We start from the raw sequence: 21,029 nt of genomic DNA on the forward strand, positions 1-21,029 counted from the left end.
TAACTTGAGTGACTCTACAGTCTCCTTAGAGGAGTCCTGAAGTGGCTGTTTAGGTCACCGGCCCCCCTCAGATGGCAGTGAAAATATATTTTTACCCTTTCTCCCTTGCCGTGAGTGGCCCGCCTCCATGGCTGAGATCATCAATGTTGATGACCTCAGCCATTCAAATTCTCATAGGAAAGCATTGGGAGGCTATAGCACACAAAGCAATGTATCTCTATGGGGAGCATTCAGCGTCTCAATGCAAAATGTGGAGACACTGAATGTAGTTGCTACATTGTGTGCCGCACTAAGATAGTGAGCACCTCTAGAGATCGTCTCGAGTTATTGCCACTAGAGGTGTTACTAGGCAGCATTGTAAACACAATCTTTTCTCTGTTTACAATGAAGAGCTTACAGGGACAGGAAATAGACACAAGAACCACTACTTTAAGCTGTATTTTTTATGCTGACTACAGTTTCCCTTAACAAACAAACAAACAGACCACTCAATGAAAAACATTAAGGCTATAAATATAAAAAGAATACAATAAGCAATAGACAAACAAATACCATAGAATGCTAAACAGACTCCTATATAAAAAATATTTTAAACTTTAAATCCCCCTCACCCCCCCAAACAAAATATGGTGGTAGCTCAAAACAGAAAGGTATGTAAAAAAGTACAATTCTATGTTATATCTTTTACGCACCTGAATATCAGGAGAGATGCAAAATGGACTGTCCCCTCTTGAATAATATAATATAATCATTTTACAAAAAATAATTTATTTGCAAACACAAAGCAATACCCTTTGAAAACCTATATTAGATGGAATAAGGACAAAAGTAAAGATTATATGAATTAAAATTTTTTTTTTTAAAAAAATAGATCTTAACAGAATTTAGTTTAGAGTTATAATGAAGTTCTTGTTCTGTTGTATTTACTTAGCAAAAACACCCAAAGAGAATGACTCACCTCGCGCCCACAGAACCGGGTAGAGATGCTTCCAAAGAGATCCAGTTTTTGCCAGCTGTGCCCATTTAGTGTTTACTTGAATACAGCGACACAGTTCCTGCGGGTTAAGGTAGCTAAAAATGTTTAGCATTACCTCTGGAGGAAGATGGGAAATTGAAGTAGTGCTTGGCTGAACCTTTGTTTCTGTATAAAGAATACATTAATTAAGATGGAGAAATCACAGTTCTGTTTAATGTAGCTATTCAAATAAAATACAAATATTGAATATAATATGTGTTTAAAGTTGCACACATTTCCCCCATTCTGTTTTTCCTTTCTCTATGGACCTTTGCATCTTAATGATTATAATTTCAGCACGCGCCTGCCTTTTTGTTATTTGCATTTATATTTGTTTCCTTGCACCAGACTTGTGTGTCTGCATTTTGCTGTCCTCTGTTCATTATGTCAGCAGATTGACCTTCTGTAAGCTTCTTTGGACAGATAAATTGTGGGTAAATAAGTTTACTAACTGAAATGGAACTTTGCTTAATCTCTGCCAAAACAATCACTCCCTCCATGTGAAAAAGCAGTCCCTAATTTTAATCTTATGTAGAACTAAAAAAATTAAGGTAAATAATCAACAAAATAATAACAAAAGACGAACAAAGTGACAAAGAGGGCTTAAAATTGTGTGTGTGTGTGTGTGTGTGTGTGTGTGTGTGTATATACACACACACGAGTGAGCAAAATTGTATTTAAATAGGGAGGATAGGCGCAGCATAGTGTCAGGAATACAGGTAACAATATGTGAAATACACAAAAATTCCCTTTTGAAACACATTAGAGCGATGTCAGTCTCCTACTTCAAGTTATATGAATTATTGAAGCAAAGCCACTTGAGAGAGTCATTTAAACAATAATGCTAAATAGTACTCCTTTCCTTTGCAACACACACTAGATAGAGCATGTTTTACACATTGGCAATTGTAGATGATTGAAAAATAAAGGGCATGTTAGAGATTTTGTGATTTTGCAGTTTCCCTGCCAGTTTTTCACAAGTCCTAGTTTAGTGAATAAACCTTATCAACGGGTTTAAAAACACTTTAAATAACAAAGCCACATGTAAAAATTAATCTACACTCATACATGTTGATTGTCCAGGACTTAGGAGGCACCCTCTAGCAAACTAGAACTTCCATGATGGTTTGCTAGAATTCGCTATCTCAAACATTGAAAGACAGTGAATATATTAAGAGAGATAATCCTGTATGCAGAAGTATTGGTAAATTAGCAAAACTCTTGCAATCCCAAGTCATTAGAAATGCAAAGGGAGAAATTAGGTAAAATGCTCAGTTTGTAGTACTTTTAGGAATTGCATGCTACAGAAGATATAGAAGGCAATCTCGATTTAAAGGCCCTTCCATATGGTTAAAATGTCTCACCTTGCTCTGCCTTTTCATCTACTGAATATTTGAACACTTTTTGAAGCTCTTCAGCCTGGTTCCAAATGCTCAGGCCTCTAATACGTTCGGCTGTATCCTTCTGGGAGCAGTGCTGTGCAATCACTTTCTTTTTTATATCTTTCAGCTCATCGTAAGTGAAATATTCCATCAACATAGGCTGAAAAACCTGAGAGAAAGCACACGCAAACGACTAATCCACAGCTGTCCAAATCGTTTAAGAATCAAGGAAATAGAATTTTACTTCTATATTTCTGAGGGTTATACACACACACACGTTTATATTGATTTAGTCAATGAGGAATATGTAAGCTGTCCATGGCTTAGCAGCCAACAGATTCTGAAAATAAAGCTATGTTGAAATAGCAGGTTATTACTACGGGTAACTACAAATACACGGACAGAAAACTGAAATGCTGATTGTCCCCTTTTCAATATCATTAGGGTGTGTTGCACCAATTCAGAGTTGCTGGACAGACAGCTAATGATTAAAAAGAGGACAAGTGAAGGAAAATAAGATCTAGTGCAATACTGACTACCAATACCAGGAAAAGGGGAAAGTCCTTTGAAATGAGGAACCATGTTTACAGTAGTGAATTACTTCACAAAATGCAAAGTAGCAGATTATTATAATTATTAGAAAGTTTGCCCTTGTACGCACTCTGATTAAGAAATATTACAAAGCGGAAATTAATTAAAGTATAATGACCTACAGCACCCACATCGTGTTTAATTAATTATCCCACTTTATTACAAACCTCTTCCTCTTCCTTCATGTGGGGAAGGAAATCACTGGTGAAAGCTTCCAGCCTCTCCTTCAGCTGCTGAGCATAGTTCAGTTGCTCATACTCATTCTGGAAATAAAGAAGTACAGTCATTTTTTTAAAGTAGAAAGTATGTTGTTAATGTTCATGTACAATATAAGAGAAGTTGCATCCCAAAAGACAAGAGTCATGTACAGTAATCATCACGATCTGCAAGCACTGAAACCAATACTTCTGTATTAGAAGCCCTTCCAGCTGTCCTAGCCTTAAAAATGTTCACTTTTATAAGACAAGACCAAGTGGACATGCTCTTACTTGGAATAAGTGAGGTTACAAAAAAATAACACTCCAGCTGTTTAACCCCTTAAGGATCAAACTTCTGGAATAAAAGGGAATCATGACATGTCACACATGCCATGTGTCCTTAAGGGGTTAAAGCGAGACTAAAGTGCCAGGAACACAAACTCTTTTTCTAACCACCGTGGTGCAGGGGTTAAAAAAAAAAAAAAAACACAAAAACAAACAACCTTCTGTCACTTACCTAGTTCCAGAACTGATATTCCTCGGTGCTGGCTCTCCTCCACCCCCACTCAACCCCTGCCAATGTCAGCTGGCTGTGCAGCTCTAATAGGCATGCGCGCAGCTATGGCTGCGCTCACATTAGGATTTCTCCATAGGAAAGCATTATTCAAGCGTGAGGACGTCCAGCATAATTTAGGTGACCGAAAGTTGCCTAAGCACCCGGAAGTCCCTCTAGTGGTTGTCTAGTAGACAGCAACTAGAGGAGGAGTTAACCCTAGTAGGTATTATTGCACTTTATAACAAACTGCAATAGTTACATGCTCAGGCCTAAAGGTGATAGGACACTGCACCCAGACCACTTCAATGCGCTAAAGTGGTCTGGGTGCCTATAGTGTCCCTTTAAGAACAACATTTTCTATTCAGCCAACATAGGACTAGAACAAAAGACATTACTGCTAAAAATGCGTAAGGAGTTATCTGCAATTTTTCTCTTTTCTAACCTGCCCTCTGTATGATGGAAAACCATTTTTTAATGATAAAAGTCTATATATTTTCAATCAATATTTAATGTGGTAGATCCTTACAAATTACAATTCTTTATTTTTATTTTTTTTGTTTCAGCAGATGTGGTTTACCTGCTGCCTTATAGATTCAATAGCAGGCAATCCACCACAGTCACAATAACACTTTCTACTGAAACCTTTATCTTATTTATAGAGCCTCACCCACAAGTAGATCCAAAAGGAGTATGTTACTTACCTGATCCCATCTCTATTCACTGTCCCACTGGTTAGAAAGTATTTGAGCAGTTGTCAGTTTGAAGCACAACAATCCATCAAGTTATAGCGCTATCTGCACTCACAGACAATATGTACATACATGGGCCTGCAGTAAATAATGACTGTATAGTAGAGAGAAAAACTCCCTTACATCCTTCTTTTATTATTTAGAATTACTTTTATATTTTTATTAAAGAGAAATTTTATACATTTAAACTGTGTACTTTAACTTTTTTCATTACATCATCTTAACAGTAATCAACAGCCTGATCACTGGCTTGAAAACTCATTATGCACGTTAACCATCCTGACATCACTTACCTTTATATTCTTCAGTCCTTTCTCAAACAGGACAAGCATCTCCGATAGCTTATTGTCCGAATGCACATTGTACACTGTCTGGCTGCGTTGCTGCAGCAAGCCGATGATATATTCATTCTCAATTTGCTCATGCATTTTGAACTCTTTGAATGTTTCATACAGAGACTGCAGAAATGCTCGAAAATCAGTGTTGTTGGAAAAATTGGTCTTGGAAAGCTGTTAAAAAAACCCAAAATAAAATAAAATAAAAATATTTGCATACAGTAGTTATATATTCTGGATCTAGACCATTGCTTCTACACACTGCCGGTGATATTTAAGCCTGTCTCTGGGGAGCCAAACAGCCATACCCCACGAGCTCTATAGTTGTGGTGTGTAACCAATTGGATCAAACAAAGCACAGACTTTTTTTTTTTTAATGATCTACATAATACTTCATTATAATATAATAATATTTTTTTACATTATTTCTGCCATTTATCATGGATAGAAGCAGTATAAAACAAGAAGCAGATTCATTAATTTGTTGTCAAATGATCTCTTCTTTCCCAAAAGCACAACACCAAATATTTCTCTAAGGCTGGTTTCATCCATAAGCCTGGATATGACCATCTATTTGTTGGTCTGTCAATATTATCTGTTTAGTAAAGTAACACAATCCAATGTCTATAGAATCAAACATAGCAATCTAATTGAAGTACGCTATTAAAGTAAAATATGAATCCTACAACATGCTATATTTACTTCTTACTATTCTCCAGAGCACCGGAATGCACAAAAAGTAACATTAATTGTCCAGTACTATGGACTCCTACATGCACACCAGTAACACCATGCAAAAACATAGATGCTTCATTTTACTTTTAAGTCACATAATCATTCTTAAAGGGACACTAAACACCAAAACAACTTTAGCTTCATGAAGTTGTTTGCGTGTTGAGATCATGCCACTAACAGTGTAACTGTTTCAAGGGACAATCCAGACACGTAATGCACTGTTACCTGCGGAAATGCTTTAATGTGTGAAGAGTGTGTCCCCTTTTTATAACTTACAAAAAGTACAGATTTCAATAGAAATTTGCACTTTTATAAATTAACCTAGTTACACCCCTGCTGGGTTTCAAGGAGACAACAGGTTCTGTTGCCTCCTGGTTTGGTTAACTCAATGGGGCTAAACTCAAGAGGCTAAAATTGCTCAGAACACCTGCCTCGCAAAGACTTCTCATTGAGCTGCATTGGGAAGTGTGTAATTGGACAGCCACAGAGAATATAGGTTTTGACAAATGGCTGCCTATGAATTGAGCCAGGTGAGTTTCTAGTGCAGACATGACAAACCTCAAATGATTCTCAAGGCCAGCTAAACTGGGCAAAAACAACTGAAGCTGCATTCCTCTTATTTAAAACACACCCAATCAGCAATTATAAAACTGTATTATTACATCAGCATATATTCATCCTAGGCAAGCTAACTTTTTAAACTCAAGTTCCATTTGTAATAAAAGCTGCACCTTCCAAGTGCATACATGTATGAATAATTGCTACTGCTTGCATAAGGGCATATAAACTGCTGGAATAATGAGCAGCTGGTCTAGCCTGTTACATGTAAAGTGGCTCTGTCACGTCTCAGCAATTCAAAATGACATCATTTTTATGAAATACTGATGCTCAATGTGTTGCAATCAAAAGATCCCATAGGGCAAAGAAGGGACTGTTTTGTATTATGGTAAAACCAGAGGCTGACAAAAGGCAGAGCTCTGCCATCAAGGTTTGTCCAACCCCAGCAGCCATCACAAGATGAATTATTGTAGAGTTTTATCATTGAAACGTCAGATTGCATTACACTTAACTATGAGTGGTGGTGAATAACACACCATAAAGCCGAAATAAGGTGTTGGGGACTTTTAATCTGTAATGGGAAGCAGGTCTGTTCTTCTCAAACAAGGCTGAATGTAGTTAGCTGAAACTCTCGGCCAATCGAAGACTTCCATCGCTGCTCAGGCTAATCTTTCCTCATTAACACAAACAGCACAGAGGGGATTGGTTCCTGGCAATTCTTTAGCATTAAAGGAATAAAAGTGTAATGATGGATGGATTGTCATGGCCAAGGGACTAAGGACACTAGGGATAGACCGATTATCGGTCTGGCGGATATTCTGCATTTTCAGCAAAATCGGTACCGGCTAATAAAGATACCGATATTGCAGACCAGGGCGGCCATCGGGGTCCTTGGAGGCCCGCAGCAGTCCTGGGGGATCCAGCACACTATTACTTACCTTCCCAGCAGCTCCCCTGTCAAACTCTTGCGGCCATCAGAGCATTGCCATGGGTTACCACGGTAACGCTCCGCGCGGCCGAGAGTTAGACAGGGGAGCTGAAGGGAAGGTAAGTAAGAGTGTGCTGGGCCCCCCTCTGCACAGTCCATGCCAACGGACCACCAGGGAATCCCATATCCCCCCCTCCCTGGCCAGGTAAGAAGCAGGGAGGGAGGACTAAAATAAATAAAAAAATTGAAAAATTCAATATTTATTAAAAGAAAATGAAAAAAATTTAACCCCCACCCCCCCCCCCCCATTTTACACACTTAACATACCTACACAAAGACTCACAGCACAAACACACACACTCTGCATTCATTATATACACACACTATACACACACACACACAATCTGCATCCACTACACACACATATATTCGTGAAAAAAATTCTGACTGGCATGTATATTTTGTGCCTTTACCTTAATAAAAAAAGATTTGCAAATAAATAAATAATAAACATGTTCAGTTAACATTAGATTTGTGTAGAAATTGTTTACTTTTTTAAAAGGGTAAATGTACACAAAATCGGTATCGCTAAGTTATCGACTATCAGCCAGAAAGTTCACGGATTATCACTATCGGCTCTAAAAAAAATCAATATCGGTCTATCCCTAAAGGACACTATAACCACTTCAATGAGATGAAGCAGTTATCATGTCTATAGTGTCCCTTTAAACCTATTCTAGGGAAGAAGAAGAAAAAACAAAACGTGTTTGATAAATTTGAACTACAGTCTACAGAGGGAATTCTAGTAGATCAGTGTCATCTTCCAGGTCCTTTATAAGAAGCAGTTAGTTGTCTCTGGATATGTTTAAAAGTAATAAGGCGATAAGGTTATAAGACGAGATTGTGATAGTCTTTTGGAAGTGTACCAGCCAGGAAAATGAAATGAAAAAAACAAACAAACAAACAAACAAAAAAAAAAAAACAGAAAACAGAGTATTAACTAAAGTTTAAAAAGGACACTCCAGACCCCTAAAACACTTTGGCTTGCTGAAAAGCTTTATGTATGGAGAGTGTGTCCACTTTTCAATGGAAATGGACACTTTCATAAATTCACCTGGTAACATCCCCCGATTTTCAATCAATTTTTTTTTAAATTCCTGGTTTGGTTAGCTCAGTGGAGCTAAACTCAAGAGGCAGCAATTGCAGAGATCACCTATCTTGCAAAGACTTCTCATTGAACTGCATTGGAAAGTCTGTGATTGGACAGCCACAGACAGTCTATGTGAGGTTGGTGGGGAGAGCTGCAAAAGCTGCAGACAAGAGAAATTAAGTTTTTGCAAAAAAGGTTTTTAGACATACCCCCAATGAAAAAAAATACACAATTAAAAGCATGCATGCTGTCATTTGGGGTATATCTACTAAACAGTGCCTTGATTCATTTGGTATTTGGGCAGTAGAGTGTCCCTTTAAATTAGTGTTTTAAATAGAAGCATGAATTCAGCACAGACTTCAGATTTCAATTTATTTAATACATAACTGGATGTTAGTAAGTTTGTAAGATCGTTTGTTTTGAAAACAAAATATACAGTTTGATTTAATACAATATGGAACATTTGAGAATCAGGATTTGGAACAGGGTAATCATGATATTGAATCTAATGTTCAGATAGGACACGTAATGAATAGTAATATATCCTATTGCCCACTGTGGAGAAGGCCCATCTAATGCCGGGTCAGAGTACATGCACACATCTTGGTGAGAGGGTTTTTTTTTTTTTTTAAGTTGGCAAAAGTGCATCAGAGGGAGGTGGGAGGGAAAAGCTGCACTCTGCTTGCAAGCAGCAGAATTCTACACAAAAAATGTACACAGAATTGACACTGGCAGCCCAGAACAAGTCACGCGTGCTGGAGTGAAACTAGCCCCCAGCAGACAAGTGCAAATATCTCAGTATATGCAGTATTTCAAGCTGAAACACTGCACATTCATACTCCTACCACCATGACCACTGTATGTCACTGACATGGGCATGGTGATTGGAGTACCCCTTTAAGAAAACAGTTATTTATGGAACAATATCACTAGACTTTGAAAATAATTGTAAAAAGGGCAATAGAAATCAACCCAACATCCAATAATAGGCCTTTACTAGGGGTTTAATGATAGATTCAACAAACACTGAAAAGGGATCTCACTGAACTGGCAGCCAGGGTCAGTACTGTAATTTAATCTGAGCTCTGAGCCAGTAGGGCAAAGGAGGTAGATTGGGGGTGTGGACAACAGAGGTAGAGAGGGAATATTAAAAATAAAAAAAGCGATCACTAACCACTGCAGGGAGGGCACATTAAAGCTACCTGTAATGCAGACATATATTTTTTGCAGAACTGACATCAGGCAGCACAGAACAGAGTTACGGGCTGCGAAGTCAAGTGTGCCAACGGTGACCCCAGCACTAAAATGCTAAAATTTCAGTATGCGCAAGATTTCAAGCAAAAACGCTGCACATAAAGAATCCTACCACCATGACCACTTCTTAAAGCAGAAGTGATCATGGAGGTTGAAGTCACTTTAAGTATTGTGTGTGTATATTTGAATGCAAACTTATTCTTAGTTTAAACTATCCCTGTGAGCTTCTCTGACCAAATGAATACATGGGTTTAGCCATTAAATATTTTAAGGGAATGGACATTTTAGATTCTAAACTAATTTGTCTCTCTCTTAAGGAGAAAGGACTTCCCCTCATGGGTTAATTTGCACATCCTTTTAAGGATGGTTTTCCCATTTATCCATGGTGTCTGGGCAGCAATCCTTACAAAGAATAACTCTTAAATGAAAAGCGGAAATCTGTGGCCGCTATATGGAGGGCACTCAGTGTTGGTGCCCAACTGAATATTTGTACATTTTACTGCCTTAGGAAGTGAATACATGTTATTATGGATTATATTAAAGAAGATGGTACTGTTATATGCATTTCGGAAATCCAGAGTCACCCCTGATGTTTGCCTTTACTAGATGCATGGTTTCTTGAGATCTAGCAGCCTTGTCTCATTTAATTTACCCAACTGAATATCATATTCCTACATTAAAAAGCATTTTAAAAGGGACACTATAGTCACCCAGACCACTTCAGCTCAACGAAGTGGTCTGGGTGCCAGGTCCCTCAGGTTTTAACCCTTCAGATGCAAACATAGCAGTTTCAGAGAAACTGCTATGTTTACATTTGGGGTTAAGCCAGCCTCTAGTGGCTGTCTTCCGGACAGCCACTAGAGGAGTATCTGCAACACTGGAGGCATATTATGCCTCCATCGCGCAGAGCGTCCATAGGAAAGCATTGAGAAATGCTTTCCTATGGACACTTTGAATGCGCGAGCGGCATTTGCCGCGCATGTGCATTCGGCTCCGCTGACGTCGGACGGGGGAGGATAGGTCACCAGCGTCAAGGCAGCCCGGTGCTGGATTAAGGTAAGCTGCTGAAGGGGTTTTAACCCCTTCAGCGCCACGGGAGGGGGACCCTGAGGGTGGGGGTACCCTCAGGGCACTATAGTGTCAGGAAAATCTCTTTGTTTTCCTGACACTACAGTGATCCTTTAAATTAGGATCCTGATCTAACCCCACGTTAAACTTAATGCACATATAAAATTATTATTTTGGTGTCTTTAGAAAAAAAGTACAATTTGTACAGCGGGCAAGAAATTACTGTTCTGATATCACAACTCTGTTCATGCCGAGTCATTTCAAAATCAGCATAATGCTTCTGACAGGGCTTTCCTGACTGCTCAGATGACTATGCTGTGGATAGTTAATGAAGCAAAGATCAAATCAACTGCCTCTCAATTGACAGATAAACAACAAATTATATCTATCTATATCACTTGATAAACTAAAATGTCCTAAGATACATACCATTTTAACCTGAGCACAGCCCTTCTCGATTCTTTAGTGGAAAGCATGCAGGCAGGCCAGGCTAATGCCAATCTCTAGACTATTACCTAACAGGGTACTTTTGAAAATGGAGTCACTCAAGTTGTCGCTAACTAGGTCCCTTTTATTATTTCAAGTCAAAACACAATGCAATGTGTCTATTGTAAGATAAGTTCTTTGGGAAACCGATTCCAGGCCAACCACCAAGTTAACCAACAAGGTCAATATTGTATGCACTTACTACCAGACTCATCAGCTGTCTGATACTTGTGAAAAGTAAGACAGACAATTTTGCAACAAACTTTAAAAGGGACACTATAGTCACCAGAACAACTACAGCTTATTGAATTTGTTCTGGTGAGTAGAATCATTACCTTCAGGCTTTTTGCTGTAAACACTGTCTTTTTCAGAGAAAATGCAGTGTTTACATTACAGCCTAGTGATAACTACACTGGCCACTCCTCAAATGGCTGTTAGAGATCCTTCCTGGGTCATGGCTGCCAAAAATGCATCCAAACATTCAGTATCTCCTCCCTCTGCATGCAGACACTGAACTTTCCTCATAGAGATTCATTGATTCAATTCATCTCTATGAGGAGATGCTGATTGGCCAGGGCTGTGTTTAAATCATGCTGGCTCTGCCCCTGATCTGCCTCCTTGACAGTCTCAGCCAATCCTATGGGAAAGCACTGTGATTGGATCAGGCTACCACTTCTGATGATGTCAGCAGACTGCTTGCCAAACAGCATGCAGAGTTACAGCTTCAGGCTTGAATACACTAAAATTTTGCTATATTTATGGAGGCATGAGTGGCTCAGGTGGGGCTAGATGGTGGTTTTAACACTATAGGGTCAGGAATACATGTTTGTGTTCCTGACCCTATAGTGATCATTTAATGTCACTTATTCTTTGATCACATTCAGAAGAGAATGGATAATTTCAAGACAATAATCTTATCTAAACAATTGAACGTCTGTTAAATTTAACAAAGTTATGGTTTGGCTAAATCTCTGAAAATAAAGTTTGCAAGTACAGGTAGTGGTAAAAAGAATGGCGTAGTGAGGTACTTGGATGAAAAGGAAAAAAAAAATCTGTTCAATAAAATAACTTCAATTTATAAGATTCTTCCCAAAACTGTCTTGCACAACATTAAAATGGTTTGCGGTTATTGAGTCAATACGTTGACAAATAGAATGATTCAGCGTCCACACTAAAATTATAAAACATACACACTTAGTATTTTGCAACAAATCTACAGGTTCTGTTCATTAGGGATTTATGTTTGTTGAACCAGTAAACAGCAGTAATCATCCAATATCAGTGAACTTGAGGGAGCTTTATGTCACCTGCTACCTAGTCTCTCTTTTCAGATAGGAAGTATGAAGCTGCAAGATGGTACTCAGCTACAAATGATGTTGATCTTTCTTAGCAAAATCATGCTTTAGATATGGAGGAGAAAAAAACGAAAAACTTTAAGATGCTACATGAGGCTTCTTACACCTACTGGTTTGGGTATGCCTTAGAAAAAAAACGCACTTTAAAAAGGGAAAATAATTTTACCAAGTTTTAACTAATTTTGTGTTAACAGGAATGTGTTACATTTTACAACACTATGTACTTCAGAGAAAGGAGGTTGCTTGCAACATTACAATAATACAAGAAGAGCTTGGCCATGGCTTTCCGTTATGTGTGCTCCAAGTGTCTGTATTACAATGAAATGATCGAAGTAATCATAATATTGCATCTCCATTAATATTAGTAGGCGTTTATATATTTGTGCAAGATGTGACGTGTGTATTTAATGTTGTAATTGGAAGATGTGCACACACACCACATTGATTTTAGCCACACATACCTTCAATGGCACTCACAGCTTTCAGAACTTGTTATTGAGATCCTGCTCATGTTTCACATCTATAACAGTTTATAGTGTGCCAAAACATTTTGCCAAGGGTATTACATGCAGGTACAATGATGTGCGTATGTTAATAACACACTGTTACAGAGTCTAAACATCGAACAGAGTTAAGCGGTATTTTACAGTAACTGGTAAATCATAAGTTTAGACGAAATGGAACAGAAAGGGAGGGGTGTCTAGCTTATACAAGCATATAATGTAACGCAAGCGATGCATAACACCATGCATCAACGTCACAGCTCTGTTGTGTAACATATAAAGCTCTGACTTCTAAAATGGAGATAGTTCTCCAATGTTACACTATTAGAGGACAAATCACTACTGGACATAATACTAATAATGGATAAAAAAAAAATAAATAAAGCAATTTATGTGCAAAGTAAACTCTTTAACCCCTTTTATATGCAGCTTGTTAAATGCATTCACAACATCTATACGAAATATACAAATTCCAGGACACAAGAAGCAGTGGTTATTTAAAAGAACATTCGAAAACACTAAAAACCAATGCTGATTTCTTAGGTCCACAGAGTTCAGATGTGGTATGATTTCTATTAGGCGGAGCAATTAAACTCACCTAGGTAATGAGTGGAACAACATTGGGGATTGAATAATGTGCCCCACAACCCTCTATTGAATGGAGATTTATGCTATAAGGTAAGTGCCACGGAGAGGAATGAGAGGCTCAGGATGATTGTGAAACTTATTCCTGTACAGACAGGGCCTGCCGGCTGCTTCTAATGGAATTTATTTAGCAGAAGAAGCAGCAAGAGTATCTTTGTTACCTATTTTTTTTTACACAATTTTTTTAATTTTATCAAAGTAATGCATAAAAAAAAAAAAGGGTAACTTCAACTCACAGAGTATCTGCTTAAATAAGTAATGAAAACACAAAATGACATGCAAACCCATGCACAAAATAAATGCTGCATTACTGGAATAAATGCTAACCATCATGTAAGTAGTTCAGATACTGTGTGAATTTGGAAAATTCTAAATTTTAAACCAAAACGACCAAACTGGAAAGTTAAAGGGACTCTATAGTCACCAGAACTACTACAGCTTATTGTATTTGTTCTGGTGAGTAGAATCATCCCCTTCAGCCTTAACACTGTATTAAAACACTGTATTTTCAGAGAAATTGCAGTGTTTACAGTACAGCCTAGGGATAACTCCACTGGCTACTCCTCAGATGGCTGCCAGAGATGCTTCCTGTGGCAGTGCTGCACAGTGTTCCTGACATTCAGTTTATCTGCCCTCTGCATGGAGACACTGAACTTTCAATTTTTTCTATGCCTCATTGACAGTCTCAGCCAATCCAATGAAGAAGCATTGTGATTGGCTCAGACCACCACTTCTGATGATGTCAGCAGACAGATCAGTGGCAGAGGCAGCATCTGCAGACTTGAATAAGTATTTTATTTTGTTACATAGTATTCAATGGTACATAAAAGTATGTAGTGGTTTACAATATTCCATACTTTGCACTCTTCGATAACATCAATTCGGATCTAGTTGATTAATTTCCTTTCATAAGCCAAATTAAGTTAAAGAACACTCAAATCACCAAAAACACTACAGCATAAGACCAATTACCTGGTCCTTTCTAAAGATCACAGCCCTGCCACTGTTATAGGTAAAACGAAAAACATTGGAAAGGCCTTAATATTTATTTGCCAAAATAAAACGCTACTACTGTATTTTGTAACATGTTGCAGCTCTGATTGGGAATAATTGTGGTTTTAGAATTCCGATATGTAAACAAAGTAGATTTAAAATACTGCACATAATGCTTCCATCACCTTTGATTGCTTATTAAAGAGGCAGTCTAAGCATCAGCACCCCATGTTCTGGTTCTGTGACAAACTGCAAAATGTTTGATAAAAACTAGGGTCCCAATCCGACTTACTCCGTATTATTAGTGTGAAGTTCTGCAATAACACTATCAATTTATGACAAATTTGGACAGCATACACTGGCTAAGCAAGTCAGCTGACGTACTAAGCCTTCCAATGCCAACCACCTATCAATGACTTTGATTTTACTAACTTAGGCAATATGGCAAAAAGGGGCTCTTCCGCAACTAAGGGTGAGAGGGGCTGATCTTATTACCCCTTGAAAAATTGGGATAAGCCTGTCAGAGGAGCAGTTACAGCCACTGGTAAGGGCAAGATATGTCTATCATCTCCTGTTGTTATTACCCATGGTAAGGATAAGAGATGCCTGCTGTTATCACCCCTGCTGAGGGTAAGAGATAGCTGTCAGAACTGATGTTATTACCCATGGTGAGGGTAAGAAATGGTTGATGTTATTACCCCTGCTGAGGTTCAGAGATGGCTGTGAGAGCTGATGTTATTACCCCTGTTGAGAGTAAGAGTTGGCTGTGAGAACTGATGTTATTACCCCTGTTGAGAGTAAGAGATGGCTGTGAGAGCTGATGTTATTACCCCTGTTGAGAGTAAGAGATGGCTGTGAGAGCTGATGTTATGACCCCTGCTGATGGTAAGAGATAGCGGTCAGACCTGATGTTATTGCCCCAGGTGGGGGTAAGAGCTATACAGCTGTTATTGCCCCAGGTGGGGGTAAGAGCTATACAGCTGTTATTGCCCCAGGTGGGGGTAAGAGATACACAGCTGTTATTGCCCAAGGTGGGGGTAAGGGATGTACAGCTGTTATTGCCCCAGGTGGGGGTAAGAGATGTACAGCTGTTATTGCCCCAGTTGGGGGTAAGGGATGTACAGCTGTTATTGCCCCAGTTGGGGGTAAGGGATGTACAGCTGTTATTGCCCCAGTTGGGGGAAAGGAATGTACAGCTGTTATTGCCCCAGGTGGGGGTAGAGATGTACAGCTGTTATTGCCCCAGTTGGGGGTAAGGGATGTACAGCTGTTATTGCCCCAGGTGGGGCAGGGAGGGGCCCGGTTATGTACCTGCTCACAGTATCCTCCGACCAGCTGCTTCATCCTCCAGTGCGGCGCCGTGAACACGTCCACCTCGTCCGGGAAGGGAGCCATGTTCCCGTCTCCATACAGCGGTGCGATGCGCACTCACTCCATCCGACTCACAATAACAACACCAGCAGCGGCGGAACCGACCCACCTACTCCTCCTCGTTACAAGTGCGCAACGGCGGCCTACCTCACTGCGCATGCGCGGAGCGCTCACTGCCCGGCGCACAGCCCCGACTGCGCATGCGCCGATCAGAACGCGAGACCCGACCACATTGCGTCATAGCCTCGTACATAACGAGCCCGACCAGCTTTTTACTGTGCATGCGTAAATGAAGAAAAAAAAAAGAAGAAGCTGATCGGCATGACTGGCAGACTTTCTGTGTGCGCATGCGCAGAAAGCTTGAGCCATGACAACCCTATACCCAAACAATATATATAGGAGATACTGGAGTTAATAGTAAATTGGTGTTAACTAATGTCTTAACTGCTAATTATTAACTCTAGCTTGTAGTGACTTCACTATATCCAAGTCAGTTTTATATAGAGTTGAATTTACTTATATGTCTTGAATGGACCCTTTATAATAAATAAAAAATATTATAATTTGTAAAATTGCAATAAATTAGATCCTTTTGGGTTATTCACTAAACCGAGGTTTGCCAGGACGTAATCAAGGAACTGCAAATATCATGTCAAAATAATGTGAGAATAATCATTAATGTTAAAATCCCCAGCTCACTACCCAAATAGTTTAGTAACAAAACACAAGCAGAGTTATTCACTAAAGTGAGAATTCAAAGTGAATTTCTAATTTAAGGTCAGAGTTGCTGAATTGGAAAAATTCTCTAAGTCAGTGTTGCTTCAAGTTCAGTGACTTTGGCCTACAATTTGAAATTCAACTTGAATTCTCACTTTAGTTAATAACCCTGTAGGTTGAGGACATTGTGTGTGGTGGAATCTCGGTAAAAATAAATTTAGTAGGCCGAGATTGCCACGTGGTATGTGCACGTGCATATGCTGATGTATCGGTCGGTTGGTTGCACGTGGCAACGATACAATCAGTAGTGTAAGGAGCATGTGTAGGAATACAGGATATACGAGTATTCGACCTCCTCCATTGTGCTGGGCAAGCCATGTGGTCAAAGAGGAAGTTAGTCTTTATTCTGTTGATTGGGTAAGAGTACGTGTAGGTGGAACTGATTATAGGAGGAGCTATATGTCTATATAAGGTGCCTACACTGTACGATCAGGGCTCAGATTTTAGCTGTTTTTGGTGACATTAGTCCCTCTGAGTCCCGGTCGGTGAATCGAATAAAGATCTCTTCCTTCCTGAAGAAACCTGTGTCCATCTCTCTGTGCTTGGCTTCCGTCAGTTTCTCCGGTATCATTTGGTGCATTGGCCGGGAATCTCATCGTTCAACGGTAGCTGAGAGCAGAGGCGTGAGACGGTCTATCTTTGCCCACGCTCCCTACGGCTGCACCCCTGAACTTTTGCGTGGACCTCCCTTCGTCTCGGCGCCACTGGTCTGTTGTCCAGGAGATCATCGGCCTCTACGTAGTAAGTGCTGGGGTGCCCCCATCGATGAGTGTGAACTCAGGTTCAGGAACGAGGAGGTAAGACGACTACTGTTTTAGACGGTGGACCCACTAGGGGTATTGGATACCGATTGTGCGGTAGGCCCATAAGGGGTTTGTATTGTGTATGGAATTGGCCCCCTCAGTAGAGGGAAGGAGCGAAGGCGCAACGCTCGTAATTAAACACCCTGTAGTCAGCCCGTTTAATCTTGGTTTGGAGTCAGGCTGGGTCCTGTGTAAATAGCCCAAGCCGGACACCGGTGTCTTGTCTAGACTAGCGTACCTAGGGTGTATATTTCGTTTGCTAGGTCGGAGGGACCGGGAGACTAAGCGGCGCCTGTTGTATATTCTGTCCGCTAGATCTCAACCTATCTTGGCTAAGTGGGAAGGCGTGTAAATTTGGAACCCACTAGACTATTGATAGAGTAGATAGACTAAGATAGACAACGTGGGTGATTGTATAGTTTCACCAAAAGGTACAGTAATACTTATTTAGTGACTGGTGTAACAGCTGTGTGTGTACGGGAATTCCCTGTATGTTTTGTTGTGTGCGTTTGGCCTAGTAACCGTACCACGTGGTGCTGTTGCCAAGGGGAACGAGTGTGACTGTTGGAAGTGTGTTTGTTTTGCTTCTGTTGGAGACGACGCTCCGTTGCTAAGTATGGGTGCGTCGGATTCAAAGATCATTGATCCCTTAGAATGTATGTTAAAGAACTTTAAAAAGGGATAATATGTACATGATTTTGGAGTAAAGATGTCCCCAACACGCCTGACTACTTTATGTAGTAGGGAATGGCCTGCCTTGGTAGCTGCATGGACTCCACGTGGTAGTCTTGATCCTAATCTGGTGCAGCGCATACACGTGGCTGTATCGGGTAGGCCTGAACTTTACGGCCAGTTTCCGTATATCGATTGTTGGAAGCGGGCCGTAAATGAGTTGCCAAAATGGATCAGGGTATGCCACGAGGAGCAATCTCGCCTCATATTGGCCAGAACTCGTTTGTCCACCAGGGCCGTGATTACGCCCATTCTGGACACGCCCCCTGAGTCAGAGATCCCCATGCCGCCCCCTTACGCCTCCTCTACAGGAAGAGGAAGAGGAGGTGCTGCTAGTAATATTACTCCCCTTGCTCCATTGTCTCCACCTACCCCCTCCTCTAGCTCAGAGTCTAGCCCGCTTATTTTAAACCCTCCCCTTCCGGTACCTACCCCTATTAACCCCACCTATCCAGATTTGGCGTCATTTCTGGTTCCTGGTCAGGCTCCTCCCAGCCCGGGCCGGAATATTCTACTTACTGATCTTCCCTTCAGTAAAGAAAAAGCGTCCCCTTCCCCTCGTCTTACTACCCCTCGACCGGAACCCATAACTGACCTTCCTCAACGAAGCCCCATACTAACCCGACAATTGACCGGTACCCTCCAACCCCGACATTATCAAATGCCTCTCCGACTGACAACGGGCCCGACACATATTAACGGTGAGGGTCAGTTACAACATGCTGATCCCATATTTGTCTATGTTCCCTTTACCACTACTGACTTATTCAACTGGAAGACCCATAACTCCTCCTACACAGATAAACCTCAAGCCATGACAGATTTGATTACCTCTATAATCCAGACACATAATCCCACTTGGGCTGATTGCCAGCAATTACTTATGACATTGTTCAATAACGAGGAAAGAACTCGGATAAATCAGGCTGCAATTAAAGAGCTTGAAGAAGTGGCCCGTACTCAAAATCAGGCCAACCCGGCAGCATGGTCCACAGCCCATTATCTAAACGCAGATCCGAATTGGAATGTTAATGGTGCAGATATGGCCCATTTAAGAGCTTACAGGGACGCCATTATTGCTGGCATCAAAGCCGGAGGGAAAAGGGCGATCAATATTTCAAAGACGGCTGAGGTATTGCAGAAATGTGATGAGTCGCCCAGTGCCTTTTATGATCGATTATTGGAGGCATACCGGTTGTATACCCCCTTTAATCCAGAGGCTCCTGAGAATTCCCAGATGGTTAACTCTGCCTTTGTCAGCCAGGCCTATGGAGATATAAAGAGAAAATTACAAAAGTTAGAAGGGTTTGTAGGGATGTCTATAACTCAACTAATGGAGATAGCGAATAAGGTTTATATGAATAGGGAGACCGAGACGAAAAAGGAAGAAGAACGAAATATAAGAAGGAAAGCAGACATGTTAGCAGTAGCTATCGCGGGTGTAGATAGAAGGGAAAAGGAAGTGTATAGGGGAACTGAGAAAAGCGAGAATAAGTGGAATAGGGAGCCTTTAAGTAGGAACCAATGCGCATACTGTAGGGAAGAAGGGCATTGGAGAAGTGAGTGTCCACAGAGGGAACAATATGAGAGAGATAGAACAAGGGCAGGATATAGTAATAATTATAGAGGCAGAGCGAGAGGAAGAGGAGGCCCTGGAGGAAATGGTGGGAATAATAGAGGAAGCGTTCATGGGGATAGGTATTACCCACCAGCGCAGAGACCCCGAGAAAGAGAAGATAGATACTTTGTGGGTTTGGCTGACACTGTCATGGAGGACTATTGATACCGACCGGGCTCCATCCCCCTTGGCCGAGCGGAGCCTATGGTTGATGTAGCAATAGGGGGAAAAAGGAGTTCTTTCATGATCGACTCTGGTGCTGAACATTTTGTGGTGACTAACCTAGTCGCTCCTCCTTCAGGAAGAACTATCACTGTAATAGGAGCAAGTGGGAGGAGTGCTGCTAAACCGGTTCTTAAAAGTCGACTCTGTACATTGGGAGGCCACGTAGTAAAACATCAGTTCCTTTATATGCCTGAATGTCCAGTCCAACTTCTAGGACGAGATTTGTTGTCGAAGTTTCAAGCACAGATAACATTTCTGCCTAACGGAACGACATCCTTGAAGTTTAATTGACCTTCAGGTATAATGACATTATCAATACCGAAGGAAGAAGAGTGGCGACTTTATACAGTGTTGACCAACCAAAACCCCAAGAGTGATGAATCCTTGTTTAATATACCAGGAGTGTGGGCAGAGAGTAACCCACCAGGACTTGCTCGCAATATCCCACCTATACGGATTGCACTAAAACTTGGGGTTTATCCAGTGAGCCTAAGACAATACCATATTTCCCAAAAGGCAAAGAAGAACATACAGTCTTATTTGGATAAGTTCATAAGGTATGGTATTCTAAAATTCTGTACTTCCCCCTGGAACACCCCATTGTTGCCTGTTCAAAAGCCTGGGACAGATGAGTATCGCCCTGTGCAGGACTTGAGAGCAGTCAATGATGCGGTAGTAAGTATACATCCAGTTGTGCCCAATCCATATAACCTGCTTGCCTTAATTCTGTGCGGGGCTACTTACTTCACAGTTTTGGACCTTAAAGATGCCTTCTTTTGCCTACGAATTGCTACAGAAAGCCAGTGTATCTTTGCATTCCAATGGAAAAACGGGCTCGAAACGCCAGATGACTTGGACAAGATTGCCCAAAGGACTTACTAGACTTCAAGTCCATCCCAGGAGAATGTGTACTACTACAATACGTAGATGATTTGTTGATAGCGGCAGTTACAAAAGAGATATGTCAGCAAGCAACAAATGATTTACTGCACATTCTTTGGAA

General features: G+C 40.6%; 1 protein-coding gene across 1 annotated transcript in view; it reads right to left on the reverse strand.

The window, feature by feature from the left end:
- Positions 1 to 16,027, reverse strand: part of FBXL5 (F-box and leucine rich repeat protein 5) — a 29,623-nt gene extending 13,596 nt beyond the window's left edge. Inside the window, exons 1-5 of the mRNA XM_063457793.1 lie at positions 15,812 to 16,027; positions 4,784 to 4,999; positions 3,156 to 3,251; positions 2,380 to 2,566; positions 959 to 1,141 (exon numbers count right to left, since the gene is read on the reverse strand). Of these exons, the coding sequence (XP_063313863.1) occupies positions 959 to 1,141; positions 2,380 to 2,566; positions 3,156 to 3,251; positions 4,784 to 4,999; positions 15,812 to 15,895 (766 nt within the window). The 5' untranslated portion in view covers positions 15,896 to 16,027. The remainder of the gene's footprint in view (positions 1 to 958; positions 1,142 to 2,379; positions 2,567 to 3,155; positions 3,252 to 4,783; positions 5,000 to 15,811) is intronic.
- Between the last annotated feature and the right edge of the window lie 5,002 nt (positions 16,028 to 21,029).

This window comes from Pelobates fuscus, chromosome 6 (genome assembly GCF_036172605.1).
Source record: "Pelobates fuscus isolate aPelFus1 chromosome 6, aPelFus1.pri, whole genome shotgun sequence".
NCBI classification, from domain to species: domain Eukaryota; kingdom Metazoa; phylum Chordata; class Amphibia; order Anura; family Pelobatidae; genus Pelobates; species Pelobates fuscus.